Here is a 15,556-nt window from a genome sequence, read left to right as displayed (position 1 = left end):
TAAAGTGGTGGAAGAGGGACCAAAAGTGCACAAAAAAGTTAACAAGGACTAAAAGTGCACAAATACAAAAGTTAAGGGACTGTATTTTACCTTTACTCACAGCAATTTTATAGTCTTGTGTCGAAGAATCAAACTCAAAACCCAAAACCCAAACTCAAACCCAAAATCATAACACTCCATATATTCGGGTATAAAATACGGGATATAAAGTAATTCACCCGTGCAAGGGTTGAACAACATCAATTTAATTAAAAAATTGTTGTTATAAAACGTACAAACCTTAATGAGAACTAGTCCATTACACGACCCGACCGTGCGATAATATGATTTAGTTGATGGAATAGAAAGATTAGGAGACCAAAACGTATCTAAATCCATGCATCGAATCCTTTCACCAACCGTGTTGAAGATTAGAAGGCGATTCGTGTCGTTTGAGGCAGAATTGCGAAGGTGACGATCAGTGATCTTGCGGGTAATTTTGGGAGTATTAAAAAGAGAGGAAATTCTACTATTGTAATATATTGAGGCATCTTCAAAAAATTCTCTTACATTATTGTATAATTTATTTGAAAGAACAAAACGTTTTGAGAATCCGGTTTAAGAATCTCCTTCGGATGAGCATTTGTAGGCCCCAAAGAATCACATCATCCATCAATTAATTAAATATTGCCTCCATCACATCTTCTCCCACTATATAAAGGTGGCCAAGCATGGCATTATTGTTTGCAAGCTAAGTCAGACAGATTACATACATACTAAGGTCATACTTGATTAAGGTAAGTGCCTATCTATCTCTTTAATTAATTAGCTTGTTCTATTCATTGATCTTAAATTCTTAACTAGCTTAGTATTTATTTTTTGGGTCTGAATGAATTACAATTAAAGGCAATACAAGTTACAAATAGAGGTGTGATTTGAAACAATGATATATTGTACTTCGTATATGTAATCATAGACATTTGGCACTAAGCCAAGATTTTATTGGTATGTAATAAAAATATTTGGCACTAACACATTTGATTTTCATTATAATTTTCAATTTGTGGTTTGAATGTAGGATATTATTTTTGTACTCAAAAGATGGCCAGCACTCAAGAATATGCAGCAACGAAGGTGATGTTCAGTAACAATGTTCAAGCTACGCTTAGTGTTAAGCTCATCAACGGCGATGGAGAAGACCCTGCACAAGTTTACGGAACCATAACCGGTCGCTTTGGAATCACTAGCCAATTTTCACTCTTTAATAAGCCTCAAAGCCAACGCATTCATTCCCTTAAGCCAGTCGGATGTGAATGTGCCTGAAGCCGCCACGGAAATGGAGATTACAGCGTACTTGATGGACTATGATAGTGTTTCTCCCGACGATGAAATTGCAAACGGTAGCGTTGTGTTTCTGGTCAAAGACTCTGGTGTGAGTGAGAAGAAACCCATCAGCGGAAAGTATGGCTCCATCGAAGTTAACGTCGTTTGGGGCTGAGCTAGCATTGCCCAACTACTAATATAATGCTGGTGCAGTCTTACGAGCTAGCTAGCTAGTATAACGTATTAAATAAAACTTCCCTGCACTAGTACGCCTTGTGTTCATGTTTCCTATGCACTTGTGTACTATTTCAATAATCCAATTATCTAAATAATCTTCGTGTGTTTCAATTACCTACTCAATTGGTAGCCTTTATATAAATATATGTGTTTTGTCGCTTCATTACCAATAATTTCTATACCACTATTATGTAATTACAAGTTTTTTTTTGTCATAATTAGCCAAATACAACAAAAACAAGTACAGAATAGAAAGAAACACAAATGAGTAATTACATAATGAGCATTATCGATGAACAGAACATGCTGATGAGGGACTTTTTGAACGATGCACCAATTCAAGGTCTTGGCTAAAATGGTTTAGCGTATGTAAATGCTATTGAGATTGGTACCATCCTAAATTCCTAACATCCTCTGTACCAAATAAGTTAAACCTATTTGAATTGCCATACGAGTAACATTACTACATATAACTCAAAAATAGGCTAGCTAAACTCTACTCTTAGCTTGAAGGGATGAGGTCGTTGAGCAAAAGGCTATCCGACTCTATCCACACTTGCATTGGGTTAAGTTGTTCAACTTCTACGACGTACATAGACTACAACAAGATGAAATATCACAGTTACCTACAGTAAGATCTTTATTACCTTGGTGCACGATTTAGCATATCTATCAAATTAAAGCACAGGGATCACAAGTCACCAATAATTTCTACTTTGTATGATAAATTGTAAGTAACAAGACTATCAAATGTTGTATATTATTTTTTTTATTGCAAGTTTGATGATAGTTAATTATTACTCAATTAGCTTTTTCTACTACACAAAACAGCTCTATTTAATTTAACTGTTATATAACTAATAATAGAAGTCATTAGATTATCTTTGCGAAATATAACACAGAATATGTTCTCATGCACATCACTAAACAAAACAGAATACAATTACAGTACAAATTAGGCCGATATTATTAGACTTTAATCAGCTAAGCTAGTAAAAACTGATAGGAACATACCACGATCATGCTTAGATTCATCTTGACACGACAACAATGAAGTACATTCCATCCAACTCACTATGCAGCTTAGCTCGAATAGATTGCAGAAGTTGGACCAGGCTACGCCATTGGAGCTCAATAGTATCCTTTACCAATACAATTAAGACACCGTTGAATGCTGAAAAAAGATTAAAAAAAACAACAATATACATGAACAATGAAAGTTAATGAATTTTGAGCTTTGAAAAACGATCAAATACTGAAGGAATGAACAAGCTAAGACTAACCAATGACCATCACAAGTCGGGCATTGACAAGGGTTAATATGAATAGGATCATACAAAGGTGACCATTGTATGGTAGCATTCCCTTTGCAAAGTTTGCAAATATAGAACCCTTTTCCCTTACATCCTAAACATGGTTTTGCCTCGCTTTTCTGCAACAAAATAAAACCAATTTGCGGAAGTATTAAAACTGTTAGGTGTCTAATAGTTAGAACGGAGATTATATCCTTACAATTAGAAGATTGAAGAGGATACCCTTTTAGCTTCGGTTGCGAATTGGATGACTTTGATGGTGGTGGAAGTGGCGAGAGAGAGGGCGAACATTCCACCAGCAACTGTAGCTCCAACTTTAAGCAGCGTTCCAACTGTAACTTCCATGTTTGTTTTGCTTTCACTTAGGCCTTTAATCAAACACCTGGTGTGCTTTGGCACCTTTCCTCTAAATTTGGCTTCTTTAGATTATAGCAACTTAAAGATTTATACAAGAATGGATATGATATGAGATTCTTATGATATTTGTCAAATTACGTAAATTGATGGATATTGGAACCTTTGGAAGAAGATATTTTTCTTTTCTTTTTTTTCTTTGGGCTCTTGTATCACTCCATGTATTAGAATGTGATAAATAACATATTATGGAGTATTTTATTCTGAGTTGTGATTAATTTGATAAACCTGTTCATTAACTTTTCAAATCAGTACTGTATCTAAATATTTAGTTAAGTAGTTAAGAAATACTTTTTCCGTTATTTTTTATTTGACCCGCTTTTCAAACTACCTTATTTGACCCTAGGAGTTAACCCACGCATGCAGTTAATTTTTTGAAAAAATGTCAAAAATTGACTCGAAATTGTGTATAACCTTCAACTTTTGACAATTTTTCACTTTTTTTGACCCAGGAAAAAAAATTGTCGAGATGTTTACCATGTACCCTAATACACCCCGGGAGTCTATTTGGGTGGGTAAAACCATCCAATATGCCTTTAAACGGTCAATTTAACCATTTAAAACTTGCACCGATTTCATAAACTCGTGGCTAGCCCTGACATTTATGACAACATATGATGATCATATATGGTCTCCAAACGACATAATATAACCCCACCATGTAACCCCTAAGCTCTCAAGTCTTTTCTACGTCGGTTCCCGAAACCTTCCAAACTGTCCAAAAAGCGTGAATTATAATCTTCAATTTTGAAATTTTTTGACTTTTTTTACTCGAAAACAAAAATTGTCGAGATAATAATCATGGACCCTAATACCCTCCAAGAGTACAATTGGGTGGATGGAACCATTTAATTTATCTTTAAGCATCTAATTTACCTGTTTTCGTTCACGCCTATTTATGGGATCTTTTTAAATTTATCTCAAGAAATAATATCATACTGTAATATATAACTTTTATTAATTTTAGTTATAGAAAATTAAAATTATTAATTATTTTCACATTGACAAACGTGATAAAATGAACAAATCAAGCAACGTGATAAAAAACATTGAAATCAATTCCCATTTAAATGACCCCATTTCTACCTTAGTACAACCCGATTTGAATGACCCGATTTCCAATACTTTGCTCAATCATTCTTTCATTCTCTCTCAACTCCATTGTCTTCTTCCTTAAACCCCGAAAATGGCGGTCCAAAGGAGTAAACACATCTTGCTATTACTCCTCTTGGTTACCCTCTTAGATCTATGCATTGGGCACCAATCCCCTGCTTCTCACCATGGCTGCTCCCATGATCACCACCATCATCATGACCAAGAAAACACCCATCATCATCATCATCACCACCATAATCATGATGAGATTGATCAATCAGTTGATAAGAGGAAGTTACTTCCAGAAGAGCTTGCTGAGGAAGAAGACCTTAAATTGTACGGTTTTGGATCAGACAATCATCACCATCATCACCACCATGAAGATCACCTTAATGGGTCCCACTTGCAACTTTCCGGCATTCGTAATTTCTTCCCTAATTTACCCTTTTGTCTGAATTCTATATTGTTTCGATCTTGGTATTAAAATGCCTTAGTTTCTGTTGCAATAATCTATCTGGGTATGTTTCGAAATTTGGGTGTTCTTGTGTTCTACATTGGATTTTTTGAGCAACTCTCTGGCATTCGTAATTTCTTCCCTAATTTACCCTTTTTCTGAATTCTATAATGTTTTGATCTTGGTATTAAAATGCCTTAATTTCTGTTGCAATAATCTATCTGGGTATGTTTGGAAATTGGGGGTTCTTGTGTTCTGCATTGTGTTTTTTGAGTAATTAATTTGAGTAGGAATTTTATTTTATAATAATGGAGTGTTATTCTTTGGAATCAGGACTTTGGATTAATGCAATGGGGTGTTCCCTCTTGGTGAGTTTGGCTTCTTTGATCTGCTTGACCATTGTTCCGATTTTGTGTGGTGAGTTTACTCCTCATTTTGTTTGTAATTGGGTGCAATGTGTATATATAGCTGCAAAGAACAATGATGTAGACGAGATTTGATTCTTGGTCTTGGGTATCACCTGAAGACTTTACCAATTAAATTAACTAGCTACCATTTACTTAATCCAAATTATTTGGGTGAGTGTGTGTTGGGGATTATAGTAATTGATTTGATTTTGGAATTGGGTCTGAAGAACTTCAGCTGTGATTCAGTGCTATGTTGAACGGATGATAGTGCATTCTTGGATTAATCCCAAAATATGTAGTCCGTGCCTAGAATTGTTAGTGATATTTAAAACTTTAAAATAAGAGGTTTACCCATTTGATAATTTGATTGTGGTTTAAGCTTGAAGAGTGCCAAATGCTACAATTAAATTACTTCTTGATGCATGTTTGAATGGAAAACTGAAACCTTCTTTTGATTGCAGCAAATGGTAAACCATCCAAGGCGGTTGTTGATGCATTGGCGATATTTGGGGTCAGGTTTCTTTGAGCTGTAATGACTTTTTTATTATCCCCTTTGTCCTTCATTGGTGTGAAAATTTGTTCAAACATTGTTAATATTATCTCAATGGAATATGAGACTGAGGATATTAAAATCATGTTATTGGAACATTTGGAAGGCATTCTGAAACTTAAAACTTCTTTATTTATATGTAATTATAATTATAAACTTGTTAATGTGGTTTTCCTAATCACTGTGAATTATCGAGGAAACTGTGTTATAAATCAGATGATACTGTATCAGTTTGTTGTAAAAACTGTCTATGCTAAAGAAAAGGGGAAGCAGATATTGGTCCTGTAAACTGCCTATTATATTTGTTGTGGTCTGTAACTTCTATTTTTTTTCTGCTTCAAAAGTGTTGATATTAATTTCATTTCGGGGGAGGGTTGCAGTAAAATCTTATAGAAGTATGTTCTAAATATGTAAATGAAGTTTCATATTCATGGAGTATTTCTGGCATCACTGGTTTCCTGTTGGCATCACGGTGTTTTCATATGTTTTTTGTGTCTGCAGGCTGGAGCTATGTTGGGTGATGCCTTTTTGCATCAATTACCTCATGCTTTCAGTAAGAATACATTTACCCTACCTTATCTTTGCACTCATCAATTTATTTCTGAAGTCAAATTCTGCTTATCCTCAATCTTGTATGGTTTTAACATTATACATTTATACTACCCTTTGTGAGCACATATTTTTTACAATATATAGACCCTTGCTCTGCTTTGCTCATTGCTTGGATACGTGAAGACATAAATGGGATTATGGGAAGAGGAGGGCACCTTTTAAACCTTCCAATCTTGTTTGAATTTAACTTATCTGAGAGTTCAAAACTTATGGATGATTAGAGCCTTTATCTGAAATTTTAAAACACTTCATCAGTTTATTGTTCAAATAACCCAGATGATATTTCAGCGGATACCTGTTATAGAGTCAAATCAGTGTTACAGGTCCACAGTAAAGCACAGTTGACATCCTGTGCTACATCTAAATGATTACATTATCCTAAACATTAGTTAAAGTGGAATCCATAGTCACTCTTCTAGGTAAAGGAAGCAATGTAGATGGAGGGAGGAAGACAGGTAGGGTTTCTAGTGTGATTTGTGCAGGACATTTGATGATAGGGCAGTTGATGTTTAATATCTCCATGCATGCTTAACATTCAGAAGCTGGGTCTTTACTGGAATTTATCAATTGTGTAAAAGTTTATTCCGTTAATACATTGTCAATCTGTAGTTGAATGGGCATATTGTATTATATCTAAGGTGTATGGCATCTATACAGGTGGTGGCCACTCTCATTCACATGATGAACATGCTCATTCTGAAGAATCACATTCACATTCTCATGCTCATTCTTTGAAAGATCTCTCCATTGGATTGTCAGTCCTATGTAAGTGTGGTTAGCTTCTTTTTGTTTTTCCACGTTAGCTCTTCATCAAGGCCTTCATGTTACCACTTTCGAGCTTCTCATTTTCACAAGGCTTATGTATTCTTGTGAACTTTGCTGATTGTTAATGATTCAGATATGAATGAAAGTACGTCATTTTCCTTATTCCAGACATATTTCCCCCCTTGAAGATTTCTGCCAAACAATTGTGTTTATTTTTTATTTTTTAAAAGTATGATTGAGATGTATTAGTATCATTTTTTTTTTACGTACATGACCCTATGAGTGAGCTCTTCCACTTTTCTTCTTGTGTCATTTGTTATATGCTGTATGCTTTGGATGTAATGGATTGGTGAGTTGCTTTATCACACCTTACAAAATTTAATATTCTTGATGGTGATAGCATGCATCTTATGACTGAAGTTGTAGAAAGTTTTTTCAATAGATTTCAGAAATTTGACTGAAGTTGTTTGACATTTTGAATCTTGTCAATACCTTGTCATGGTGAATGTGAATGAATCATACCAATATGTGTGTTGGTATTGATGTTTCTGATTAAGCAGATTCGATTCTAATACAACTGTTGTTGAAAAAAAATGAAATGAAATAATTTACACAATTTTCTTTTACCTATTTTATCAACTGTAATTTAACCACTGGGGATAACTTGATTGTTTCTGCATCTGCACATTGTCCCTTTGATTTACTTTTCTGAACAGAGTTATGAAATATACTTTGGTTCTGTTCATAACACTTCTTGTATCTTTGCTGCGTAGGCTGTGCACTATATATCTTATCTAAAACTTGCATAGGAGTTATGGTTGCTATGTTGGTTTGCATTTTGGTTGATCATAATTTTCACGAGGTTTCTATAAATTTAGGCTTGATAATTTGTCTAACATGCAATTGTGCTCTTGCAGTCAAATGTTAAAATATTCCAATTTTCTTATTCTGCTATGTGTTGCTGCAGCTGGCATTGTGGTTTTCCTGATTGTGGAGAAGATAGTTAGGTATGTTGAAGAAATTTCTGGGGGTGAACATTCAGGGACTCATTCTCACCATCATCATCGCCATAATAAAAGCAGTAAAAAAGTTAAGGATGATGATGATATTGATGAGAAATCATCAGAAAAGCCATCAAAAGAGAAAAAGTTGAATGGAGCTGCTGATGCTACTTCAAAGTCAAAGCAAGGTTCCGGGTCCCAAACGGAACTAAAAAAGGTGAGTTCAAAAGACTAGTGCCTTTAGTTTTTCAATTGAACTATTCTTTTTTTTAGTCTACTAGTTAGCATAACATCATTGGCAACATTTGCTAGCACATAATACTTTTTGTAATCAATGTCCTGTAAAATGGGCATATCTTCATATGTTGTTTGTCTGTTGCCACTTGATAAATTCTGAACCAGGTTTCCTCAATTGTGATTATAAACCAATAGGTTTATGTTGTGAGGTTATATAGTACTTCCACTGCTCTGATCCTCTGAAAATTGATCATGATATAGTTTTAAACTAATTTTACTTATATCTATTAAAATCCATTGTGACTTCATTTGGTGTACAGAGAAATAAAAATGCCAACACCAATGATGACAAATCGGATATAGATGCTGCTGACAGGAAAGTGGGTGAAGCAAAGCCTGCAAAACAACCGTCAAACCTGGTCTTTGGTTATCTTAATCTCTTCTCTGATGCTGTGGTGAGTATGTATCATGTAGTGGTTTTGCATTTTGATTGGTGGTAGACTTGCCAGAGTTGCCACCAAGATTGAAGATGGTAACTGTTGTGGTTAAAATAAGTACTGTCTCTGACGTGATGTAATGTTTAAACTGTTGCAGCATAATTTCACTGATGGCATGGCTCTAGGAAGTGCATTCTTACTTTACGGATCTGTTGGTGGATGGTCTAGAACTATTTTCTTGCTTGCCCATGAAATCCCTCAAGAGGTATTTCATTATGAATAATGATTCTATTTGCATATTCTTACTGCTGACGAATTGTTCTCTCTGCTTTTGCTTATTTATAACTTTAGGAGCACAGCTTTGCATTTTTGTGACACATCCCCCCCCCCCCCCCTATCTTTTTTTTCTTTTTTTTTTTGGGTAAATGACAGTGCTTAGTACAAAAACCAAGTCCTTAGCAGTATTTCAAGGTATCAGTGTGTATTGAGATCTTAATCTTAAGTCTCACATGAATTATGTTAAAGAATAAGCCACTGCTTTTGCTCTTCATGTTTGTTTTTACTTCAAAATATAATTATGTGCTCTTTTTTAAGATTGTGTTGAGATTTGTAATTTTTTAATGATTGATCATGTTCAAATCCTTGTGGCAAGTTCTAGAACAACAATTTCACATATATAATACTTACGTAAAAGATAAATGGGTATGCTTGGCTTTGTTGAAGAACGATGATTCCACGACATAATAGTATACATAAATATTCCTGATTGTGTTTGTGCCTTGATGGTGATTGTGCATAGTTACTGTAGAACCATCTAGAGCTATAATTTGTCATGTACAACTACTGTGTACTCCGTATTATATTTTACTGAGGATGGAGTAGATGTTTTAGCTGTTAATAAGACAGAAGTAAATGAGGAACTATTAGTTGATCTCTAGAATTGGAGTAAAAAGTTTAATATCAAAAGTCAGATTTTCCCATAATAAAGCTAGGAAATTGCAGAATACCCTATATACCAAGTATCATAATAAAAAAATAAAAAAAATAATGCCCTAGTAATAAAAAGTCCAATCTTTGTGAGTACTATTCTCTTGACTTACATAGGCCGATAATTCTTTTTGGTGGCCTCAACTCTTAAGTTTATCAGCATACATACTGAATTTTCCGAAACTTATCAGCACCCACATCAATTATTTTGATATACTTATGTGATTGGCCATGCTACGCTCTGTGATCTGACTTTATTTCAGATAATAAAAATTTCCTTCTTTTCCCTGCTTTATAGTGTGCTATTGCTGTTTTAACATTTATTATTAACAAAAAAAAAATCTGCCTGAGTAGCATTAGAGCTAAAAGATACTAGATTAACAGCTTTTTTGTGTTATGCAGGTTGGTGATTTTGGAATCTTGGTACGATCAGGTTTCAGTGTGTCAAAAGCCCTGTTTTTCAACTTCCTATCAGCACTCGTAGCGCTAGCAGGAACAGCTCTGGTGAGTAGTCTCACAGTCTCAGTCTCACTTAACTAAAACATTCCTATTAATTTTCTTTTCAAGTTACTCATCAAAGAAAAACCTTGCATATTTGTAGGCTTTACTTCTCGGCCAGGATCCAGGACAGTCATCTCTCATTGAGGTAAATCATGTAGTCATTCTCAGTTCTGGAATTCATACAATCTTGTTGAAATTTTTCTCATTTAATATTTATTTTGTACCATTTACAGGGGTTCACAGCCGGTGGATTCATCTATATCTCGGTTGCTGGGGTCCTAGCTGAGATGAACAATAATGGGAGCCCTGGACTAAAAAGTAGTGTAAGCCAATTGATCTCACTCATTTTGGGAATGGCTGTTGCTCTTTGGATATCTTTGGTAGAATGAAAATCCTTGGGAAAAGAATTTCCCCCTGTCCAGAAATCGCTAAAACTAAAAATGGCATTATTTTTGGTGGTTATATGAATTTTGGAAGATTGTAGTTTAGTGGCCCAATAGAAGATTGGCATAGATGTGTTTCAGGAAGCTGTTAATATATCTTTTGCCTAGACTTAGGATTAGGAAAAAAAAAATCATATTAAGCCATTAAGGGATCTCAATACAATTATCAAATGGCAATTATGGTTGTTAACTGCAGATAAATCAAATGACAAAAAGTTGGTTTGTATTCTTTGTATGTATTTTGCGGGGTAATTCATAGATCGAGTACATTTTTATGTTTTGTTTTTTTTTTTGCAACATAATTGTCATTTGGTATGATTAATACTGAGTAATATACTCCGGTATAGTTGTTGATAATTTGTTGTTTAAACTCTGGTTTGATTAAATAAGTAACATGGATGAATCTTTGATAATTTATTTTAAAAAAAATACTCCGGTATAGCATTAGTATCTATAATTATATACTCGGTATCTTTTAACTTAAAATTAGATGTTGAAATATTAAAAGTTTATATTAAAACGAACCTAAAAGATTCCATGTGATTATAGTTTTTCCTTGCATATGGAATGTGCGAGTAGTTTAGAAGTCTAAAAAATAAAATGCAATATAAAGAACGGAAGAAGTATAAGAAAGTAAAAAAGTATAGTATAATTGAGTATGATCTTGAAAATTTATGTGGACAAATGTGTGGGTTTTGGCAAGTTTAGGATAAAGCTATCGTATAAGCTTCTATATTCTTGAAAAAATAATCAAGTACTTCATATTTATATAATAGATTATAGTCAATCTCTATATAATATACTAACCTAGAACCTTATAATAACTTCCCATAAGATAATAAAGTACCATATATTTATCATATTATTCACTAAAATATATCCTAATTCCCAAAATATATCGCAATGCATATAATTTCATGAATTTTATTAATACCTCTAACAATACCTCCATTCATAAACCATACCTAGAATCCCATGGAAATCTTGGCATTCACAAACTTTCTTCCTCTCAAATAAAGAGAGAAAACTACCATTCATCATATTTCTTGTTCTTTGTTTGAAACTATGGCATATTACAGAGACATTCCTGTGGAGGTAACTACAGAAATTTTGTCGCGAATGCCTGTAAAATCTCTCCATCGATTCAAATGTGTATGCAAGTCATGGAAAAACCTCATCGAAAGCCATGATTTCTGCAAGCATCATCTTTTTAGATCCCTCAAAATCAACTCTACTAATTTCTCCCTCATCTTAACAACTTGGCATACCACCCTCCACATCAATGACACACTTACTCTCTTCCCTTTCCTCAACCGCGCTTACCTTGACTGTAATGACATCGACAACCTCGATATCAACAGACTTATTTTGCCTCCCTCGTTTCAACCATCACCAGATAAAATTAGTAGAGGCAACTATGGTTTCCCTTGTAAACCTCGTCCCAAAAAGGTGACCTATGGGAGGATTGATATTGCCGGCTCTTGCCATGGGTTGGTTTTGGTTTTATGTGGGACGCACCACGCTGCTGTCTGCAACCCGTCTATTAACGACCTAAAACATTCCAGCTTTTGGAAGATCTTACCCACCATAAATTTTAATTCCTCTAAACACAACACTCATGATTCAACCTACGTGCTGAACTTAGATGATCAACCTCTCCAAAGAGATGTAGTAAGAACATTTCAATTCATGATTTTCGGATTTGGTTATGATATTTACAGCCACTGTTACAAGGTAGTATGCTTTACACCAGGAAATGCTCTTATTTACAATTTGTCTAAAGGTAACCCTTCATGGAGGATGATTGATTTACCTGAGTTGGAGCTTGCAAGTGAATTTGAACAGGACATCAATGATTATAAGCTATATATCCAGCCACATAACCATGGTGTCGTGGTAAACAACCACTTACACTGGAATATCACCGAGTATGATCCACAAATCTTTGAGTACTCGAAGGAAACAATACTTACCTTCAATCTTCATAACGAAGTATGGGGTACAATGCCAGTGCCAGAGCCAGAGGAATTATATCAGGGGTACTTTATGAAAGGGTTTATAGTAAAACCCTACATCTTAGAGCTTGGAGTGTTAAATGGATGTTTATGCCTCTTGATGTCTCGAGGCATTAGCTCTACACATCTCGGGTTATGGATCATGAAGGAGTACGGAGTGGAGGAGTCATGGACAAAGGTGTGCAATGTACCTAACGGAAGTGGAATTCCTGTGGCTTATCGCGTAGAAACACAGGAGTATCTGTTGCCGGGAGCTCAGTATGGTTTAGGTTGGTATAATCCGAAATCAAAGAGGATAAACAAGGTTGGACTTCATGGATGTGGGTGTACAGGAGGTCATCACTATTCTACTAGAGTAAAGATATGCATTGAAAGTTTTGCTACACCTCGCATGTTTCTCACAGAAACAAGCGAGAAAATCTATCAGTTAGTTTAAGTATAATTCTCATGTGTTAGCTTCTTTTTGTTAACCATTTATTGTTTAGAGTAGTTGCTGCTATTATAAGATTTTTCTTAGTTTTAAGTTGAGAGCATTTCTTTAGGAAAAGGCTCAAGCTTTTTATCTTTTTTCTTTAATCATGCTTAATTAGTTTTTGTTTTCCTTGGATGGTTGGATCAAGTTTTGAAATGAATGGAATAATGACATGAATAAGCAATAGATTGATATATAATGCGAAGTATGAAATATAATATTTGTCTCATCATATGTGTGATCGGGGTTACTTATTTTGAGATAACCGCTACCCGACCGAATAACTCCTAAATGAGTATCACATTAGTATAAATATAATTAAATTTCATAAAATGTACTTACACATCTACAATTTTTTAAAGAGACATTAAACATTTGAAGGCAATTAGGTATTTGATGTTCTACTAATTTTACCAAGCAAAGCATTGTGTACAATTGTACATCAGTTCCCCTACTCATCACAGTTATGAGTCATCAGTGGCGTCTCCAGGATTTCCAAATAGGGGGTTCGAAATTTCGAAAGTTCAGAATCATAATTTACAATTGAATGAATTGCATATTTGCATACAATTATGTACGAATTGCATATTTGAATACAATTATACGAATTGCATATTTGCATACAATTATGTAAAGACCAAAAGTAACTCAACGAATTTCACCAGTTTCAATGATAGGCTAAGTGGCTAACAGCAACAATACGGCAAACCACTCGCCAATTAACAGCAACATGCAACAATACAGCAACAATAGGCTAACTGGAAACTGGAAAGAATGGATACGAGAAAGAAATAAACCAAAAAATATCAATAAGCAAACCACTCACCAATACGGCAATACTGCAATACAGAAGTTCACACAATCACTATAAAATTATTTTTTCAGATTTTTTTTTAGATAATAAAAATCAATACATCATAATTTATCAAGATTCAAGAAGAAGAATATCTTTGCATACGGCAATACGGCAATAGAGGCATACAGCAATACAGCAAACTAAGAAGAAGAATATCTTTGCAATTGCATACAATTTTTTTCAGATTTTTTTTTAGATAATAAAAATCAATACATCATAATTTATTATCAAGAATTCATTCATTCAAGATCAAAACAAATAGTATGTAAAATATATGAAATTAAGAAGTAAAAATTCAGTTATTCACCTACAGAGCCACGAAATATGGATGAGTGGATGACGGAGCAGTGGAGCACCGAGCACTGATTATCCCCTTCTAATCGACTTCTGCAATAAATCGATGATAACCCATGACAAGAAGTCAAGAACAATGTACAGATTACACTAATTACAGAACATGAGAACAATGTAGTACATTCTAAAACAACCTCCATTGAATCATTGATAAACACTCTAAAACAATAGACAATCAACACTTCAACCGACAATCAACATTCAACACTTCAACAGGCAACAATTCAAGTATTCAACAAACAACAATTCAAGTACAGGCTATACAAATTACACTAATTCAAGTCAACAGACAACAATTCAACAAATGAACTACTTCTACAATCTACAAACCCTAAATCAGTAAATGAAAATCAGATACTTCCTTCCCCAAGACCCCAATTTCAACCATTTTTTCAATAGACAGTAGTCACCCAAAAACCCAAAATTGATAGCTAAAGTTCATCACACATTCACACATTCAAACACCACGTATTCACGTAATTATCTACAAAAATCATGAAACCAAAAACTTTATATATTATTAACCCAGAAGGCCAGATAGAACTAGATAGAAGACGACATACAATTAAAGCCTTAAAGGAAACCGGCAAAGTGGGCTGACTAGTGACTACTGGCCTACTGCCGACCTGCCGTGCTGCGGTGCTGGCTGAGTGCCTGAGTGGCTGCTGCGGACTTCTGCGGTGCTGCGCCCGTGCGCCGGGAAGAGAAGGAGCCAAGGAGGAAGAACGGGAAGAGAAGGAGCCAAGGAGGAAGAACGGGAAGAGATTAAGAGAAGGAGGAAGAAGTTAGGGTTTTGCAATTTGGGGGAATGAGGAAGAGGAAAGCTGGAAGCAGGGGATTAGGGGAAGCAGGATGAAAGGAAACAAAATGAAAAAATAAAAGTGTGAGTTATGGGTTTCGAACCCTGAACCCACAAACTCTTGTATCATTGTATGATGAGTGGTAAAAATAACCACTGGGCTACAACTTTACTTGTTGCCATATAATACACAAATATTCTATTTAAACCTATTTTGATTTTTTTTTTTTTTTTTAAAAAAAGTTTTTAATTTTTTTCAAAAAATCAGTGGGTTCAATGAACCCACTTGAACCCACCGTGGCTCC

At 34.7% G+C, this 15,556-nt stretch overlaps 3 protein-coding genes and 1 long non-coding RNA gene across 4 annotated transcripts; 3 read left to right on the top strand and 1 right to left on the bottom strand.

The window, feature by feature from the left end:
- Positions 1–712: 712 nt before the first annotated feature.
- Positions 713–1,657, top strand: LOC110729164. Its single transcript, XR_002512827.1, has 2 exons — positions 713–776; positions 1,058–1,657. It is a non-coding gene; the product is annotated as an uncharacterized LOC110729164 (long non-coding RNA).
- A 187-nt stretch (positions 1,658–1,844) lies between these two features.
- LOC110729163 lies at positions 1,845–3,601 on the bottom strand. Its single transcript, XM_021908888.1, has 3 exons — positions 3,075–3,601; positions 2,823–2,971; positions 1,845–2,713 (listed from the first exon to the last, which is right to left on the bottom strand). The coding sequence occupies exons 1-3, from the start codon at positions 3,195–3,197 to the stop codon at positions 2,671–2,673; spliced, it is 315 nt and encodes a 104-aa protein (XP_021764580.1). The 5' UTR covers positions 3,198–3,601; the 3' UTR covers positions 1,845–2,670.
- A 754-nt stretch (positions 3,602–4,355) lies between these two features.
- Positions 4,356–11,035, top strand: LOC110729159 (IAA-alanine resistance protein 1-like). The gene is made up of 11 exons (XM_021908882.1): positions 4,356–4,783; positions 5,149–5,232; positions 5,684–5,733; positions 6,274–6,325; positions 7,042–7,149; positions 8,117–8,367; positions 8,708–8,842; positions 8,982–9,089; positions 10,214–10,315; positions 10,413–10,457; positions 10,546–11,035. The coding sequence occupies exons 1-11, from the start codon at positions 4,453–4,455 to the stop codon at positions 10,699–10,701; spliced, it is 1,422 nt and encodes a 473-aa protein (XP_021764574.1). The 5' UTR covers positions 4,356–4,452; the 3' UTR covers positions 10,702–11,035.
- A 785-nt stretch (positions 11,036–11,820) lies between these two features.
- LOC110729181 (F-box protein CPR30-like) lies at positions 11,821–13,206 on the top strand. Its single transcript, XM_021908901.1, has one exon. It carries the CDS (start codon positions 11,821–11,823, stop codon positions 13,204–13,206), a length of 1,386 nt encoding a protein of 461 aa, XP_021764593.1.
- Positions 13,207–15,556: the final 2,350 nt, after the last annotated feature.

This window comes from Chenopodium quinoa, unplaced genomic scaffold, assembly GCF_001683475.1.
Source record: "Chenopodium quinoa cultivar QQ74 unplaced genomic scaffold, ASM168347v1, whole genome shotgun sequence".
Classification (NCBI taxonomy): Eukaryota; Viridiplantae; Streptophyta; class Magnoliopsida; order Caryophyllales; family Amaranthaceae; genus Chenopodium; species Chenopodium quinoa.
Note: the sequence above shows the minus strand (reverse complement) of the source record. Positions and strands in the feature narration are given on the sequence as shown.

Excerpts from the sequence above, each read along its gene's own strand:
- LOC110729181 (XM_021908901.1), top strand. The coding sequence starts at position 11,821 with ATGGCATATTACAGAGACATTCCTGTGGAGGTAACTACAGAAATTTTG.
- LOC110729163 (XM_021908888.1), bottom strand. The coding sequence starts at position 3,197 with ATGGAAGTTACAGTTGGAACGCTGCTTAAAGTTGGAGCTACAGTTGCT. Across the intron at positions 2,972-3,074 it reads TCGCAACCGAAGCTAAAAGG|AAAAGCGAGGCAAAACCATG; the intron begins GTATCCTCTTCA and ends ATTTTGTTGCAG. Across the intron at positions 2,714-2,822 it reads CCGACTTGTGATGGTCATTG|CATTCAACGGTGTCTTAATT; the intron begins GTTAGTCTTAGC and ends ATCTTTTTTCAG.
- LOC110729159 (XM_021908882.1), top strand. The coding sequence starts at position 4,453 with ATGGCGGTCCAAAGGAGTAAACACATCTTGCTATTACTCCTCTTGGTT. Across the intron at positions 6,326-7,041 it reads TCAATTACCTCATGCTTTCA|GTGGTGGCCACTCTCATTCA; the intron begins GTAAGAATACAT and ends GCATCTATACAG. Across the intron at positions 10,458-10,545 it reads GACAGTCATCTCTCATTGAG|GGGTTCACAGCCGGTGGATT; the intron begins GTAAATCATGTA and ends TACCATTTACAG.